Below are 18,556 nucleotides of genomic sequence, written 5' to 3' on the forward strand. Positions count from 1 at the left end.
CCCAAAGTACACTTGATGTTGATGAATGATAAAAAGGTCTCTCTGTTCTGTTCCTATGAGTAAAAGGAAAATCCCCCATCTTCAGGTGCTATGATCTGTGGATTGGTTGTAGTTTGTCATGAAAGAGAAGGTCACAGTAGAAAAAGATACCAGCTCTTGTGATAACCAGTTTAGATGGATCTAACCCAAGAGTCAGCCTACAGTCCTTATTCTACCAAATCTATAGTGCTTGAGCCCAACCATTAAATTACAGCAGTTACTTCTCAAGTTGGTCACAACACTAGATTCTTCATAATGAAAGCAACTCAAAGAATGACCTGAAAAAAGAAAAAAAAAAAAACAAAAAAACCTCCCCAGAAAGTCACTTTCCAGCCCTCCACACCATCATTCTCAATTCAGGGCTAAAAAATTCACCATAATCTTCTTTTATATGCAAGAAGGTGAAACCTACCGTTGAATGCAGGTAAAAAGTAGAGTAAAAGTACCATTCGGGAAGGCGGTTGAAGAGAGATTGCCCAATACTTGGAATCCACTTTGAGGCTGAGTCTCATCATATATACAGAAATCATATGCAGTCCATGCCCTGAGGCCCTGTGATGAAATCCCCTGTGGAGTAAACAAAAAAAGAATAAGCATCAAGACCCAACAGGACTGACTCAACTGGAATCAGGGGAGGACTGGCAAACACAGCAAAAATCATAATACAGGTCACAAATACCTCCCTAAGGCTGCCAGTTTCCAAAAGTATAGCCAGAGCACATCAGCATGTTGAAAGACAAGGATGAGAGACTCAAACAATAAGACCTTACTTTAAAGGCATGGCCACCTTCCGCAGCTCACCTACAGAGGTGCCACAGATGGTGAGGAAAACCAAGGTCTTCTACAGGGAAAGTGAGAAGTCAAAAACCTTGCCACGGTAATTTAAAATAATACTCATTATCTTTCCAAATTTTTAAAGAAATATGAAAATAGGCCCTGATTAGCTAAAGATTTACAAACCCAGGCCAAATTCCAACAGTCTCAGCTCCTTCCAGCCAGCTCCAGGAAGCTGATGTACCAGATTTTGGGAAAGGAGCCTAAAGAGCTGGTTTGGAGGTTACTTGGAGCATGGAGTTCACGTGACCTGGTTCTTTAAGAGTCAAAGCCTCATGACTGGCATTTATTTACCTGGGCCTTATTGTTGGATGATAAATTGCCTAATATATTCCTTTCCCAGGAAAGGCAAGCTTTATTTTCCTCATTAATTCTTGAAGTGAGAGTTGCTTCCTCACTGATTTGGTCTGGAGACTGATAGAAACACCATCTGGACAAACAATAAGCTTTGTTCTGCTGGGAGAACTCCTCCAGGAAACTCTCCAGACCTCAGTGAGGATGTGAGAACCAAGGCTCTGGAATTCAGCTGTGGGGCAACAAACCCAGGGCCCTGAACACGAAGAATGTCCCAAAGGATATCCCACCTCCTGTACTCACCCTGGTGGGACTAGGGGAGGCCGTTACTGGCCAGGACAATTCCTTACATGCAAGGAGGAACCCCTACCACCTCCAGCAGATGCAGTGACAGCATCTTTCCTCTTGAACTTGGTGGTCATTTTTTGAAATCTCCTTAGAACTTCAGTTGAGTTGGAGAAAATGTCCCCATGAAAAAAACATGCAGATTGGAATTTAATGAACAGAAGTTACTGATTTGGATTTGAGGCCATGCCAAATACACACACCTTCATAAAGCAACATCAACCCAGCTATAAGCAAAAACACAAACACCTAAGAAAAGAGAACTCTTCCAGGTAGAGCTTGAATGTGCCTCTATGCTGACCCACAGCCTCTTCCCCTGATGGGTGATGAACATGGCTCCACTTAGAGGGTCTTCAAGTGATTCTCAAGTCATGGTAAAGGGATTGAACAGCACCCTCAGTGCAATTTTCTTAAGCCTCACTTATGAAAAAGAGCAACCTTGACTATAAGCAGAGTAAAATAAGATAGGGGCACAACCTCTGGCCTTGTTTTATGAACTCTCAGCTTTTTTTCTTTATATATTTTTGTTGATTTTGATTTTAGCACTTGACCCAAAGATAAGAGCTCCTCTAGCCTAGTGTTGTCAGCCTGCTTTTTCCAAAGAAATTGTTCATTTTATTAAAAACCTTGTCTCAAGACTATCATACTAAGTGGAGTAAGTCAAAGACAAATATGGTATCACTTATATATGGAATCTAAAAAATGATACAAATGAATTTATTTGTATAAATTTACAAAATAGAGTCTATTTCAGTTCAGTTCAATCGTGTCTGACTCTTTGCGACCCCATGAATCGCAGCACACCAGGCCTCCTTGTCCATCACCAACTCCCAGAGTTCACTCAGACTCACATCCATCGAGTCAATGATGCCATCCAGCCGTCTCATCCTCTGTTGACCCTTCTCCTCCTGCCCCCAATCCCTCCCAGCATCAGAGTCTTTTCTAATGAGTCAACTCTTCGCATGAGGTGGCCAAAGTACTGGAGTTTCAGCTTCAGCATCATTCCTTCCAAAGAACACCCAGGACTGATCTCCTTTAGAATGGACTGGTTTAGAGTCTTCTCCAACACCACAGTTCAAAAGCATCAATTCTTCAGTGCTCAGCTTTCTTCACAGTCCAACTCCCACACACATGACCACTGGAAAAACCATAGCCTTGTCTAGATGGACCTTTGTTGGCAAAGTACTGTCTCTGCTTTTGAATATGCCATCTAGGTTGGTCAAAACTTTCCTTCCAAGGAGCAAGCGTCTTTTAATTTCATGGCTGCAATCACCATCTGCAGTGATTTTGGAGCCCCCAAAAATAAAGTCTGACACCGATTCCACTGTTTCCCCATCTATTTCCCATGAAGTGACGAGACCAGATGCCATGATCTTTGTTTTCTGAATGTTGAGCTTTAAGCCAACTTTTTCACTGTCCTCTTTCACTTTCATCAAGAGGCTTTTTAGTTCCTCTTCACTTTCTGCCATAAGGGTGGTGTCGTCTGCATATCTGAGGTTACTGATATTTCTCCCAGCAATCTTGATTCCAGCTTGTGCTTCTTCCAGCCCAGCGTTTCTCATGATGTACTCTGCATAGAAGTTAAATAAGCAGGGTGACAGTATACAGCCTTGACGTACTCCTTTTCCTATTTGGAACCAGTCTGTTGTTCCATGTCCAGTTCTAACTGTTGCTTCCTGACCTGCATATAGGTTTCTCAAGAGGCAGGTCAGGTGGTCTGGTATCCCCATCTCTTTCAGAATTTTCCACAGTTTATTGTGATCCATACAGATACACATTGTTCACATATAGAGTCAAAGGCTTTGGCATAGTCAATAAAGCAGAAATAGATGTTTTTCTGGAACTCTCTAGTCTATTTACAAAATAGAAATAGACTCACAGATATAGAAAACAAATGTGGTTACCAAAGGGGAAGGAGGGAAGAGAGATAAATTAGGGAATGTGGGATTAACAGATACACACTACTATGTATATAACAGATCAATAACAAAGTTGTACTATGTAGCACAGGGAACTGTACTCAGTATCTTGCAGTAACCTCTAATGGAAAAACATCTGAAAAAGAGTAGATATCCATGTATCTACTGTAAACATGTGTATGTATAACTGAATCGATTGAATTTGCTCTACACCTAAAACTAACACAGCATTGGTACATCAACTATACTTCAATAAAAACATTAAAATAAAAGTTACTTGGTTTAAAAATAGTCTTTAAAATCAAGAGAGGAAGAGTGTGAGGAGGAGGAGGGATCATCCTGATCACTTCTAAATCACAATAAATATAATTTATTCTGTCAGCATGTGATTCATAGGACTTAGCATGCACGCGTAAGGCATCTAATCCACCTCATTTTATGTATGAGATTAAGGGCCAAAGAGAGGAAATAACTTATCTACAGTCATGCATGTTTCTGAATGTAAATAAGTTAAAATTTATTCCCAGCTGCTGATCCCTTATTATTTAATTTCCTGCTCATTGTTTCCATGGGAGTTCATGAGCATCTCAAAATTTGTAATTAAGAAAAAAAACTTGACATGTTACAGTGAAAAAGAAGAAAAATTCAGTTGGACCAGCCACTTCTTACGGGTCCTGGCCTGAGAAAGCTGTTGTACCAAGCCCTGGTTAACAACCCCATCCTTGGTAACCAGATGGCCCACAGGGTCATAGTTGCAAGGACCAGGATGATAACCTCAGTTCCACTTTCTCTCTTTACTTGAAAAAGAAAACAGTAGGATCAGCTATGCCACTGTCTTACTGAGTTATCAGTTTTACCTACAAAGATTCCTTGATTTTACAGAAATTGGACTTCATAATTTCAGCTCCCCAGAATATGCAATGGTGGTGTTCCAATGTTATGGAACCAGCAGATCTTTGGTTATCTAAATATGTGGTTCTCATTTTCCTTGTGATCAGATTATTGGGAAATTCAGCACAATAACATGAAAACATTGTTCACATACAGCATGCCTATTTCTATAGCAGTTTGTCATTATTGTGTGCATCTGTACATATCTTCCCTCATGTTATCTGAATTAATAATTTTAGTATCTTTTTAAGAAATCTTTTCAACTTCCTAATCATATTCATTAAATAGTTTTTACATGATAGAAGCTCTACTTCTATCCCATGTGTATTCAGAGATCTTTATTGGAAATGAATTATAAGTTCTATTTTACATAGTAGAACTTATCTATCTATATACTTATGAAATGTATATATATATGTGGAATATATGTATTTCAAAATAGTTGATCTACATCAGGGTTTCTCAACCACAGTACTGTTGACATTTGGGGCTGGACAATTCTTTGTTGAGGGGCTGGCCCCTGGATACCAAAGGACAGTGCATTCCTAAGAAGGTATGGTACCATTAGGAAATAAGTTCTTTAGAAGCCTTTACACTGAACGACTGTGATTTCTCTACTTCCTGTACTTTATAGGCAAATCAACTGAAAAAAATTATATATGTGTGTATACATGTATAAAACACAAAATTTGTCTGTGTATTCATTTTTTTTCCTAAAGCAGCTAGGGGGACTAAGGGCATGACTGGCCAACCTGTTGCAAAATACAATATAACCTGGTAGACATTGCACAGATAACCATCAGGGATCAGGTTCTGCATGGAAGGAGAAGGGCTGTTTCAGTTGTAGCTGTGTGTGACTGGTGGACAGATTGCAGTAGTGGGCGAAGGAGTCTCCTGCATGGGGTCCATTTCAGAACACAACCAGTGTTGGATACTCCTAATCCACAAGGTGAAGTGTCTGTGGTGCCAAGTTACAAGTTCTGCAGGGGCAAGAATTAGTGCAGGAGGATTCTTGCCCCACTCTGTTATGAACCACCTGTTTGGCTGTGTGTCGTGTGGGGAGGTGTCAGGTGAGCTTTTGGCTTTTTTCCCCTCCCCACCCCACTCCCAAGTAACTTTGTTCTCTAAGTCTGTGAGTGTTTCTGTTTTATGCAGTCTCCTTGAATCCACCACACTTAGGTGGATTAGAGTTAGGTTCAGCCTCTAGCTCTGCCATATGCTAGCTCTTTCTCCTTAAACAAAATGTTTAACCTCAGTTCCCTTGTTAGGAATAATGCACACATAATAATATTTACTACTTTATATTGCTGTGAGGATTAAATCGGTTAAGCATATGAAGTGATGAGCACAGTGTCACGAAGATAGTAACTATTCAATAAACTTTAGCTCTTTTCTTCCCTATCGACCGAGACATGATTTCCCCCAGTGTTATGAAGGTCAGTACCCTGCACATTGAAAACCATGGCCCTAGGATGCAATATTCAAGCATAATAGGAATGCTATCTGCCACAATGTTAAGTGAAAGGGAAGTGTCCCCAGATATCAGGCTTCCCGCCATCCCACACTCAACCTGCGTCCAAGCCAAAACAGAGGCTAAGAATTGAAAGGTTTATCTTCCAAAGCTGACCTTTAAACATTCCAAAGGCCCATTGGAAGAAAACAACCATGGAGCCAGGCCATAGCTGTTCCAACTCTGATCTCCAGATGATAATTTCATTGATTAGTGTGTTTATTCCAGTTCCTAAATCTGCTTTGTGTCTTAAAGAGAATGAATACTAAAGATATTCCCTCTGCTGGCATTTGAAGCCTGAAAATTTTATTAAGCTGGACTATTTACTAGTAGAATAATGGAATTTTTGTTTGGCAAAGAAATGTGTCCTGTCCACTAGGGCAGTAGTTCTCAATGGGGCTTGATTTTGCCCCACCTACCCAGGGGTTATTGGGCAGTATCTGGAGACATTTCTGATTGTCATAAGTAGGTACAGGAGGCGATCTTACTGGCATTTAGTGGGTAGAGGCCAGGAATAATGTTACTATCCCACATTGCACAGAACAGCTCCCCACAGTGGATGATTCAGTGGCCCAAAGTGTCAGTAGTGCTGAGGTCAAGAAACCCAGGTCTAGAACATCACAGCAATGCAATTTGCTTTAAGAACTCACATAAAACTTACACAGGGACAGTTAATTTGTCATCCCCTCTGGTCATGTAGAGACTGAAGGACCCAATGAACTTCATTATTTTGCCTATCAGGTAAAATCCATTGTATAGTGTCAGAAGGATGTGGCCAGGGAGTAGAAAGTATCTTCTGGGAAGTGATGCTTTTCCCTCAGTATATACTCTAAAAGTGTTGTCTTTTCAATAGTTTTAAGGTGATGTGTAAGATAATAATGAAGACATAGGAGGAAACCATGTGAAAATAAACTCATGTTATCTTGAGAAGGTAACCAAGGGTGACATCCTTTTTACCTGCTTACCAACCACCAAAACCACCCTGCTCTTCTCCCAAGCATGATTTCCCCGATCCTAGCACCTGAGAGTACTGCTGTTGGCCTAAAGATGTAACTTCTTTAGTCATCTCCATTTGATTAAATGGAAAAAACAGAAGAACAAGTGAATCAGTCACTCAGCCAAACAAGCAGTCAAGCAGTGTATCATGACAAAATATACTAGCACTTCATTTTTTTTAAGGTGCCTAAAAGCAAAGCATAAAATGAAGATTTGAAATTTTTAAAAAGACTGGCATATTTTGAAGAATATCTTCAAGTGAAAATGTGGGGGTGGGGGGACCATATAAAGAGTGAGTGAGGGACTACCTGGAAGCATGAGAATAAATGCACTCATGATCCACACGACCACTGGGGTGAGTTTCACAGAAATCATGGTGAACAAAAGAAACCAGATACAAAAGAAAGCATATGGCATGATTCTATTTGTAAACCATTGTTTCTCAACCTTGAAGATACTGACATTTGACATTTGAAGTCAGGTGTTTGTTGTCGAGGGCTGTGCTGTGCACTGTAGGATGTGTAGCAACATCTCTGTGCTTACTAATGCCAGTGGCACCCATTCCCCAGTTTTGATAGCCAATAGTGTGTACAGACATTGCCAAATACCCTGGGGGGGAAGGTCAACCTGAGTTGAGCATCCTATACAAAGCAATCCACAATGTTAGAAGAGTGGCAGGTAGCAGGGAGTGGCCCAAAGGGCAATTTCTAGGGTGCTAGTAATACTTTTTTATCTTGATACTGGCTAATTTTGTGTTTTCACTTTACTAAAAATTTGAGCCAAGCAATTACATTTTGCACAGGTCTCCCATATATATAAAGTTTGCTTGGAAAATAATTAACAGGGCCATGATCACTGTAGATGGTGACTGCAGCCATGAAATTAAAAGATGCTTACTCCTTGGAAGGAAAGTTATGACCGACCTAGACAGCTTGTTAAAAAGCAGAGACATTACTTTGTCAACAAAGGTCCATCTAGTCAAGGCTATGGTTTTTCCAGTGGTCATGTATGGATGTGAGAGTTGGACTATAAAGAAAGCTGAGCACCGAAGAATTGATGCTTTTGAACTGTGGTGTTGGAGAAGACTCTTGAGAGTCCCTTGGACTGCAAGGAGATCCAACCAGTCCATCCTAAAGAAGATCAGTCCTGGGTGTTCTTTGAAAGGACTGATGTTGAAGGTGAAACTCCAATATCTTGGCCACCTGATGCGAAGAGCTGAATCATTTGAAAAGCCCCTAACGTTGGGAAAGATTGAAGGCACGAGGAGAAGAGGATGACAGAGGATGAGATGGTTGGATGGCATCACCGACTCAATGGACGTGAGTTTGGGTAAACTCCGGGAGTTGGTGATGGACAGGGAGGCCTGGCATGCTGTGATCCATGGGGTCGCAAAGAGTCAGACACGACTGAGCGACTGAACTGAACTGAACTGAGAATAGAAAAGAAATTTCAACCACTGATAGGGCTGCTGGAAGGGTCTGTACAATATTGTAGTATTTTCCAACAATACAGCTTTCTTTTCCAATATTTGTTGCTATTTCTGAAGTTTAAGGAAGTTTTTACAAAATGTCATCTGTATGAGAAATTTCCTTGTTCATCTTTAGAGGCAGAAAGTTGGTGAAAAAATAAAAGTATGTGACCTACAGAGTTCTGGAGCCAGCACATCCTCTGGGCAGCCCCTAAACTTGGCACACTGTCTCTGAGGTGGAGTACCACACACATGTACAGATTACATTGTTGAGATTATCATGAAAGGATTTTGTGTGTCAAAATGTCCCTTCCTTGCTGTGATAACTGCTAGGTTCTTGGGTTACCATTGTCCCTGCTTGTTCTCACAGTGAGTCATTGCTGTGACTAAAACAAAATTCTTCTTTGAAATGTCTCTTTTGATATACACGGACCATTTAAACTTGCCAGGGCCCAGAAATCCTGTTGAAATTACCTCAGAGGTTCTTGTGGGAATCCTTTTCTTGTGCAAGAATTTTATTTTATCTAATATTGTTTTAAATAAATATACCAGTGGCTGAAGCTTGGAAATATTTTTTTGCTCTTTATGGATTATCTCTGCAACATAGTAATTTGAATTGGTTAAATTCAGATGGGTTATATCTGACATAGAGGTCACTCTAATTTAACATCTCTGCTAAAGGAAAAGCAAAGGCCATAGAGACAGTGCTAGGGATGGTTTACAATATGCTCAGGACACTATTTTTCTGGAATCCCCTAAAAGAGACATTCTCTCAACTTGCCGAACCCTGTATTTTCTCCATTAGCAGACTAGGTTCTGTAATTGATGACTGATCCAGAATTTCACTGAACTTAAGGACACACATTGGCATAAATATATAATTCAAATGAAATAGTCTTTGAAGGTTAAAATTTCTAGTGAGAAAATGAGAAGCCACATTATGAGCTATTCTTACAGGGACAGAAACTAGACCATGTGTCCTCTGGGCAAATTATATCTAATTCCCCAAGGTTCTTGGCTGTGTTTTTGGAAAAGGACCATCCTTGTGGCTACAGTATTTAGCTCTGGCAAGATTACCGTGTGATACATTTGGGTCAATGTGGCATTTTTGTTCCTTCTCACCACCTCCAGTTTCCCTCTCCTTTTTATTGTCCCTCTCTTCTCTCTCTCTTTCCAGCTGTCTTACTCCTTCCTACCCACCTCTATATCCTTGGTAAAGAGAAAGAGTTTTAATATGTACAATTTTCAGAGATTACTCTCCATTTACAGTTAGTAACAACTATTAGCTGTATTCCCCACGTTGTATAATACACCCTTGGGCCTATCTTAACACTCAGTAGTTTATAGCTTCTACCCCTTTCTTGCCTCCCCGCTTGCTCCCCTCTGGTAACCACTACCAGTTTGTTCTCTTTACCTGCGAGTCTGATTCCTTTTTGTTATATTCACTAGTTGATTGCATTTTGTAGATTCCACATCTAAGTGATACCATACAGTGTGTGTCTCTCTCTTTCTGACTTTTTTCACTTTAACGTAATACCCTTCAAGTCCATCCATGTTGATGCAACTGACAAAAATTCCATTCTTTTTTATGGCTCAGTCATATTCCATTTTATATATGTACACCACCTCTTCTTTGTCCATTTGTCTGTTAATGGGCATTTAGGTTACTTCCCTATCTAATTCTGTTGTGAACATTGGGTTGCACGTATCTTTTCAAATTAGTGTTTTGGGGGGTTTTCTGGATATACAGCCAGGAGTGGAATTGCTGGATCATATGGTAACTCTACTGTTAGCTTTTTGTGAAATCTCCATACTGTTTTCTACAGTGTCTACACCAGTTTACATTCCCACCAACAGTCAACAGTGTACCAGGGTTCCCTTTTCTCTGCATCCTCACCAACATTTGTTGTTTGTTTTCTTTCTCATGATAAACATTCTGACAAGTGTGAGATGATAGCTCACAGTGGTTTTGATTTGCTTTTTCCTGATGATTGTTGATGCTGAGCATCTGAAAAAGGCTTTTTTGATAAGACACAGAAACAAAACAAAGGCATGGTAACATCCTATTTTATCAGTGCAGTTTCTATAAAAGATGATTCTTACTGCCCATGGATATATTTGTCCTAAAAGATGCTTCAATATAAAGACTCCAAAGGACACAAATCAGAAATTCTCAGGGACACAATAATCTGCAGTGGTCACAAACCCATTATAGTTTGAGGCCAACCGAGAGGTTAGACTAGGTTCCCAAACTCCTCTATCCGTGGACCATTTTCTATCTTCCTCTTTCCCCTTGTGATATTAGCAGAGTTTGTGTTTGGAGGTCAAGACAACACATTCTTTTTACCAACTATCTTGAATTTCCTCTGCCCTCACTATCAGCTTCCCAAGGAAAACATAGACATTTTTCACAGTGCCTGGAACACCTTCACAGTGCTAGAGTAAATGGCCATCCAAAAGTGTGGAGATGGACTGCCAAGCTTAGGTGCTTTTTGCTGAACTATTCAAGGAATGGGAGGCACAAGAACATGTTTATCATACAGAATTTTTTCTGGACTGGACCATGTGTGTAGACGCCGAATACCTGGAGGCAATTAAGGCTATGGTGATATTAGACAAATACCATTAAAATCTAGTAAACAACCCACCCATTTTTATAAGGAAAAACTCAGTGTAAACAAGTTATTTCTCTGGGACCTGTCAGAATCATTGTTGGCTGTTTGAACAGTTTGTAAAAAAATGTTTTCCACTGGTACTAAATTCTTCTTCTAAAATCCATACTTGGTATTAATCACCTTCAGAGGCTGCCAGTGGACCAGAGACCCTCATCTTAACCAATTCAGCAGGATAGTAGACAGAATTCCTCTTCCTGTGCCCTGTCAATAGTTATTTTAACCTATTGGCCTGATGGGCACCCCTGTTGATGTTAAGTGAATGCATCACCTAGTTCATTACTCAGAGAAAGAAGAAAAGCTGCCCTTTGCTTTGTGGACTGGGGATGGGACTCAGGAAGATGTGGGTAACATCAACCAGCTGACTTGGAGAATTTTCTTGCAGCCAGGCAGTAGAGATGAAGACCATTCTCTCAGCCTGGGAGGCAGTAGGCGTAGGGGGTACCACACACAGCTGCTCAGAATTTTGCTTGTGTAGCAGTCATGTGGGGCCAAGCTATTGCACTTTTTGCAGACTCAGCCCCATAAATGGACATTTCTGGCTCACAGCTCTCTGCTCAGATGCTTCCCACCACTCTGACTACAGTTGTCCCTATCACGTCACTCTGTGGGTTGAAGAAAATGTAAGACCTTGGGGAAGATGAAAGAACATCTTTAGGCAAGATGGCTTCCATGGCAGCCTCACAGCTGCCGTGAGGGGGCCGTGGAGATCATTTCAGCACTCGGGAGACCCTTCCTTCTCCCTCCGCCCCATGAGCACCAAACTCACATGGAATCATGTTGATACAGGCACCGTGATCTTTAAAGAAAGTTGTATTTTCAAATGAACATATGGGAGAAAATATTCTTTTCCTTTTGGAATCTGGCCCCTTCTCCCCAGCCCAGTGGCAGCGTGACTGAGACACACTCATCCCCATCTGTGTTGCAGCTGCCGAGGCAAAGAAAGAGGCTGGGATAGTTTCTAGCACTGGGGCTGCACCAGGCTGAGTTGCTTATGCGTTGCTTTTGGCACTCGTTTCTGTAAGCACTGAACCTATTTTCATGTAAGCCCCTGAGATTTCTTTTTGCGAAGAAAAACATTCTCTACATTCCCGTCTTCATTTGGGCATGAAGAGGGGAACATTCCCTTTGTCTCTAGCCAGTACTGTTGTTGAGTTTAACAGATGTCAGTGAGCACCTGCCACGTGGCCAGACACTGCCCCGTGGGCTGTAGAAGTCTGATGCTGAATCCTTGTCTTCAAGGACCGCATGACCTAGCAAAGGGGACACACCAGTGGCAACTCACTGTAATACAACAGAATAAGTTCCTAATATGTGAGCACCTGAGTGCTGTAGAAGATAGAATAATCAGGTCTATTTTGAAGTGATGAGAAGGTTGAACTCAGGTTGGGGTTTTAGGGGTAAGTGGAAGCTTGCCAAGCAAAAACAATAAGAATAATATGTTTTTATTTTTATTATATAATTTGTAACTGTCTGTATCTGTATCCAGTACCCTTTATTGAACACATTTTATACGGCTGGCATTTAGCCAAAAGATTTGCATACATCATCTCATTTATTTTTCACAATAATCATTAAAATAATGAACATATTTCTAATACAGGCACCGATCTACTTTATATATAGACAGAGAAGAAATAGGATGGAATCTTTGAATGAATCTCTATTCTGAGAATCATCAAGAGGAAAATGTTAAACATTTTTCCAGTGATTCTAAATTTGTACTATAATTTGTGGAAGAATAGAAAAAGAGAAAGGGAGGAAGGAAAAGAGGCAAGAAAGGAAAAGAAAAAGATTAGGAAAGGATATCTTCTTTTTTGTGCTTGGTAAAAATCTACGATGAACTTTTTCATGATCTTTCTCCAAACTGCATAGAATCCTACCGGGGAGCGTCTGCTAGCATAGGCCATATTTGTGCTTAGCTGAGGCCAACCCTCTTTGGCTTCCTTCTGGAATTGACTTTGGGAGACAATATTGTTCTTCAACTGATCTTTAAGACAGTTTGTGACTTGGCTTTGGACTTAATTGCCCTTGGTATATTGGTGACTTTCACTGTTACATCTACAAAGTTTGTGTCTGTATTTGTATTGGCACAAATGGAGAGGATTGAGGTGACTTTGACCATTACACCTAAAAGTTTGTGTCTGTGTATGTATTGGCACAAGTATTGGGAGAATTGACGTGAATGATGAAACAATGAGGAAATTTTTTCACATGGTGACTATCACTTCTTTACTGTATAAAAATTATTCTTAGTTTTCTCTCTTCTTTATCCGACTCCACAGTATAAAAACAAAATGAAATAAGAGTATTTTATACTACAGAAACAGGACAATAGTCATTCAGTAGTTTGATATCCTGTGTCTGTTCTTGATTTGTGCTGAGTTGGGAACCAACAAGTTTAAAAAAAATCTCAGTATTCAGTGACTAACCCAAGCCCAAATCCTGCCAACAGGGCAGCCTTCGGAGAAACCACACGACACCTTCAGAAGAGATGTTTAAAATTTGGTAAGCTCCTCCTACCACATGAGACCCCACCCCCCCAGCCCCCCAACCCCACCCCCCACCCCCCCAACCCCACCCCCCACCCCCCACCCCCTGCTCCTGGACAAACTCTTCTTTAGAGTAACGGCGCTCTGGTTGATCCTGACTCTCATCAACCAGTCTCTGAGCAGAAACTGCAGCCTATAGGATGGTAAGCTCCTGACTCATTTTCAAAATCCTATGAAACAAAGTCAAAAGAATCCCTAGTGTCAGTGTTCACCTAAAACAGGCCTTGCACAGAGAGTTCTGGGTCCAGATAACCTAAACAGAGATCACATCTATCTTGAGTAAATCAAAATGTTCTGCCGGGTGAGCAAAAACTATCAGTCTGTAGACATGCCCCCTTCTCTTCTCATCAGAGAATCTCCCCATGTTTCTATATAGAGCAGGTGCAGAGGGTGGAAGAGAGCAGGGGCAGGAATAGATTTTCAAAAGGCAAAGCAAACCTCATTTTTAAGAGTTGTTTTATTTGCTTTTGGTTGTCTTCTATGCAACAACACTGTTTCTTGTATTTTCTTTCTTCTCCCCATTTTGGTTTTCAGTAGTATCCTTTGTTTGTTACCATTTCCTCTCTCTTTTAAGGGATTATTATGTACAAGATTCTGAATCTCAGATTCATTTTTAACAATCCCAAGCATTTCAAGGACATCTGAGTGCCCACAAGGCACAGCTTTGGTGAATCCTTGGCCTCACCGTGACACTACCAGTTCTGTGGTTCCCCAAGAAGTAAAGTGCATCATTGAGAGAGAAGGGCAGTAGCTTTGGAAGCTCATTTTCTACATATTAATTGAGGTTCTTAAATGTGAGCTCTCATTGCAGGCTCCAGACTCCCCCCAGAATGAAATTACATTGAACATTAAACATTATTCAGAGTGTACGTTCCAGTTTAAAGAAGGGGAAGAAAATTGTTGTGGCAATGCAAATGCCTATTACTATACACATCAAGAATAATAAAAGTAGGTCTTTTAAAGAGCCTTTAAAAAAGAAAAAGGATATAGAAAACAGCTCCCAGAGAAGTAATTTTTCAATTTCCTTGATTTGCTTAGCGGGAAATTGCTCTCCAATTTATTATAATTTGAAAAGACAATGAATTCTTCATTTGGAATTAATATAAAAATGACTGAAATGCATCTTGCTTGTCTTAGAATTTACAACCTGTTTGGATAAAGCATTTTGAGTCATGGATCACTGTTAAAACCCAAGACTTAGTAAAGGCTGGTAATATTTTCCATATGGTTTCCCTAAATGATAATTATAGCTCATTCTGAACTACAAATTATATACACTAAAAATGTTAATTTAATTTAGGGTTACTGACTCGGTTTTTTTCTGAAAGCAGGTGTAATAGGAATTACATTGTCTGAATATTGTCAGTAACACTAGACATGGTGAATAGATATAACCAAATTATTCCTGAGTTTGACTTTATTTTGTGGATTCTGCTTGCAAATGTTCAGCCTGGTATGCATTCTCTGTGATTTATCCTAAAAGGAGAAAACATTAATGAGGGAAATCAAAACAAATGCCTCTGCTGGACTCTCCAATAAAGCTGTTTGAAATGGTCTATCTGGGAGAGAGGATGGGCGTGAGTATAAAACTGTGAACCAGTCTCCACGTGACTTCTTGGAATTTCACCATCCATCAGCATTAAGTCAGAAACATTAATAAGTATTGAAGTTGAAAATAACTGCAACCTCTGACTGAAAAGTATTTGCTCATAACCTTTCAGTTAGTTTCTATAATGAAATATGGCAATGAATTAGCCATGATGGCCTGGAGAAAGGTGGTTAATAAGAAAAACTGCATATTTAGAATCCACATTCTTCTCATGTTTATGTTAGTGAATCCTCTTCACTCCCCCCTCCTCCCCACAATTGCCTTTTCATTAATCTATCAGTGCTTACAGTAGAGACAGGTCACTGGAAAGAATTTTAATTAGTCTTTAAATTTGCAAGGTATCAGGAGCCTTAGAAACTGTTAGGATCCAGCGGCTGTGAAACATCAGTGTTCAAGAGAGACAGAGTATACATTGCAGCAGCTGGAGTTCTGCTTGGCTTGGTACTTGGCTCCCCACAGTTACTATGCCTTGAGAGAATCACTTAATCACTGTGACTCTTAGTTCCTTCATCTGTCAAGTGGACGTAATAACAATAACACTTTACATCACAGGTAAGTATAATGACAACAAAGCTTATACAATCTGATACATATAAATAATTTCTAAATGCCTTATCATAGGAACAGTTTAGGGTGCATTTTAAAAATATAGATCCCTAGGTCCTCACCTTGAGCAGTTCCAGTTTCAATGTTCATTGAAGTTTAGTACCTTCATTTTAACCAACAGTCAAGGTGATCCTGAACCACACTTGAAGAAACACTGATTTGGTCCAACACTCTTGTTTAGATGATGAGAAGAATGAGTCCCAGAGGGTGGGGTGCCTTTGTCAAGGTCATTTAGTGATCCACCTGATAGAGATTCTGCATTCTAACATGCTTTGCACTGTAGCTGCCTCCATTTATTGAGTCCTTAGAAGTGAGGTTCTTAACCAGAGGTGCACATCAGAAACACCTAATGTGCCTTTTCAAGTACTCATGCCCAAGACCCAGCCCACACCTGCTCAACCCAATAACAAGTGGCAGCTCTCAGACCTGAACCCAAGGTCCCTGGTTGTTTTATAGGACGAGGTGATAACCCTAGGTTAGCTTCACATGCTTTTCTCACACAGAGCTCAGAACACGTGATTTTTTTTTTTACTCCAATAAAACTTTATTTATGAACATTGGCATTTGAATTTCATATAATTTTCACATGTCACTATATAGTCTTTTGGTTTTAAAAAAATCACAAAAAGATATAAAGAGCATTCTAAGCCTGCAGACCTTACAAAAACAAATGGCTGACTGGATTTGACTTGCATGCCATATTTTGAAAAGACAGTGTTATAGATGATAATTTAACACACTGGGGATGACTAACCAGGTAATTTATCCTTCCAGGGCTGTTTTTTTTTTGTTTGTTTGGTTTTTTTTTATTTATTTATTTTTTGGAGGCTAATTACTTTACAATATTGTATTGGTTTTTCCATACATTGACATGAATCCACCACGGGTGTACACGTGTTCCCCATCCTGAACCCTCCTCCCACCTCCCTCCCCATCCCATCCCTCTGGGTCATCCCAGTGCACCAGCCCTGAGCACACTGTCTCATGCATCAAATCTGGACTGGCGATTCATTTCACATATGATAATATACATGTTTCAATGCCATTATCCCAAACCATCGCACCCTCGCCCTCTCCCACAGAGTCCAAAAGACTGTTCTATACATCTGTGTCTCTTTTGCACTCTCGCATACAGGGTTATTGTTACCATCTTTCTAAATTCCATATATATGCGTTAGTATACTGTATTGGTGTTTTTCTTTCTGGCTTACTTCACTCTGTATAATAGGCTCCAGTTTCATCCACCTCATTAGAACTGATTCAAATGTATTCTTTTTAATGGCTGAGTAATACTCCATTGTGTATATGTACCACAGCTTTCTTATGGACATCTAGGTTGCTTCCATGTCCTGGCTGTTATAAACAGTGCTACGATGAACATTGGGGTACACGTGTCTCTTTCAATTCTGGTTTTCTTGGTGTGTGTGCCCAGCAGTGGGATTGCTGGGTCATATGGCAGTTCTATTTCCAGTTTTTCAAGGAATCTCCACACTGTTCTCCATAGTGGCTATACTAGTTTGCTTTCCCACCAACAGTGTAAGAGGGTTCCCTTTTCTCCACACCCTCTCCAGCATTTATTGCTTGTAGACTTTTGGATCACAGCCATTCTGACTGGCGTGTAAGGGTACCTCATTGTGGTTTTGATTTGCATTTCTTGAGAAACCTGTATGCAGGTCAGGAAGCAACAGTTAGAACTGGACATGGAACAACAGACTGGTTCCAAATAGGAAAAGGAGTACGTCAAGGCTGTATATTGTCACCCTACTTATTTAACTTCTATGCAGAGTACATCATGAGAAACGCTGGGCTGGAAGAAGCACAAGCTGGAACCAAGATTGCTGGGAGAAATATCAATAACCTCAGATATGCAGATGACACCACCCTTATGGCAGAAAGTGAAGAGAAACTAAAAAGCCTCTTGATGAAAGTGAAAGTGGAGAGTGAAAAAGTTGGCTTAAAGCTCAACATTCAGAAAATGAAGATCATGGCATCTGGTCCCATCACTTCATGGCAAATAGATGGGGAAACAGTGGAAACAGTGGCAGACTTTATATTTTTGGGCTCCAAAATCACTGCAGATGGTGACTGCAGCCATGAAATTAAAAGACGCTTACTCCTTGGAAGGAAAGTTATGACCAGCCTAGATAGTATATTCAAAAGCAGAGACATTACTTTGCCAACAAAGGTCCGTCTAGTCAAGGCTATGGTTTTTCCAGTGGTCATGTATGGATGTGAGAGTTGGACTCTGAAGAAAGCTGAGCGCCGAAGAATTGATGCTTTTGAGCTGTGGTGTTGGAGAAGACTCTTGAGAGTCCCTTGGACTGCAAGGAGATCCAACCAGTCCATTCTGAAGGAGATTAGCCCTGGGATTTCTTTGGAGGGAATGATGCTAAAGCTGAAACTCCAGTACTTTGGCCACCTCACGCGAAGAGTTGACTCATTGGAAAAGACTCTGATGCTGGGAGGGATTGGGGGCAGGAGGAGAAGGGGATGACAGAGGATGAGATGGCTGGATGGCATCACTGACTCGATGGACGTCAATCTGAGTGAACTCTGGGAGTTGGTGCTGGACAGGGAGGCCTGGCATGCTGCGATTCATGGGGTCGCAAAGAGTCGGACACGACTGAGCGACTGAACTGAACTGCACTGAATAATGAGTGATGTTGAGCATCTGTTCATGTGTTTGTTAGCCATCTGTATGTCTTCTTTGGAGAAATGTCTGTTTAGTTCTTTGGCCCATTTTTTAATTGGGTCGTTTGTTTTTCTGGAATCGAGCTGCAGGAGTTGCTTGTATATTTTTGAGATTAATTCTTTGTCAGTT

At 40.5% G+C, this 18,556-nt stretch overlaps 1 protein-coding gene across 9 annotated transcripts in view; it reads left to right on the forward strand.

Moving 5' to 3' along the window:
• LOC147348281 (uncharacterized) overlaps window positions 1–18,556 on the forward strand; it is a 434,645-nt gene that overhangs the window by 195,102 nt on the left and 220,987 nt on the right. For 6 of the 9 annotated variants that reach the window (XR_015151352.1, XM_086366965.1, XM_086366966.1 and 3 more), the window contains exon 2: window positions 13,424–13,476. The exons of 1 other annotated variant lie outside the window; for it this stretch is intronic. Coding sequence is in view for 6 of the 8 variants with exons in the window: in XM_086366965.1 (XP_086223091.1) it covers window positions 13,424–13,476 (53 nt within the window). In the remaining 2 variants the exon portion in view is untranslated. Of the gene's footprint in view, window positions 1–13,423; window positions 13,477–15,003; window positions 15,098–18,556 lie in introns of all 9 variants that reach the window. 2 more of the 9 variants (XR_015151354.1, XM_086366963.1) reach the window with 1 other exon arrangement.

The sequence above is a fragment of the Bos grunniens genome, chromosome 22 (assembly GCF_055505025.1).
Source record: "Bos grunniens cultivar Pamir isolate PY7600 chromosome 22, Bosgru_T2T1.0, whole genome shotgun sequence".
Taxonomy (NCBI): Eukaryota; Metazoa; Chordata; class Mammalia; order Artiodactyla; family Bovidae; genus Bos; species Bos grunniens.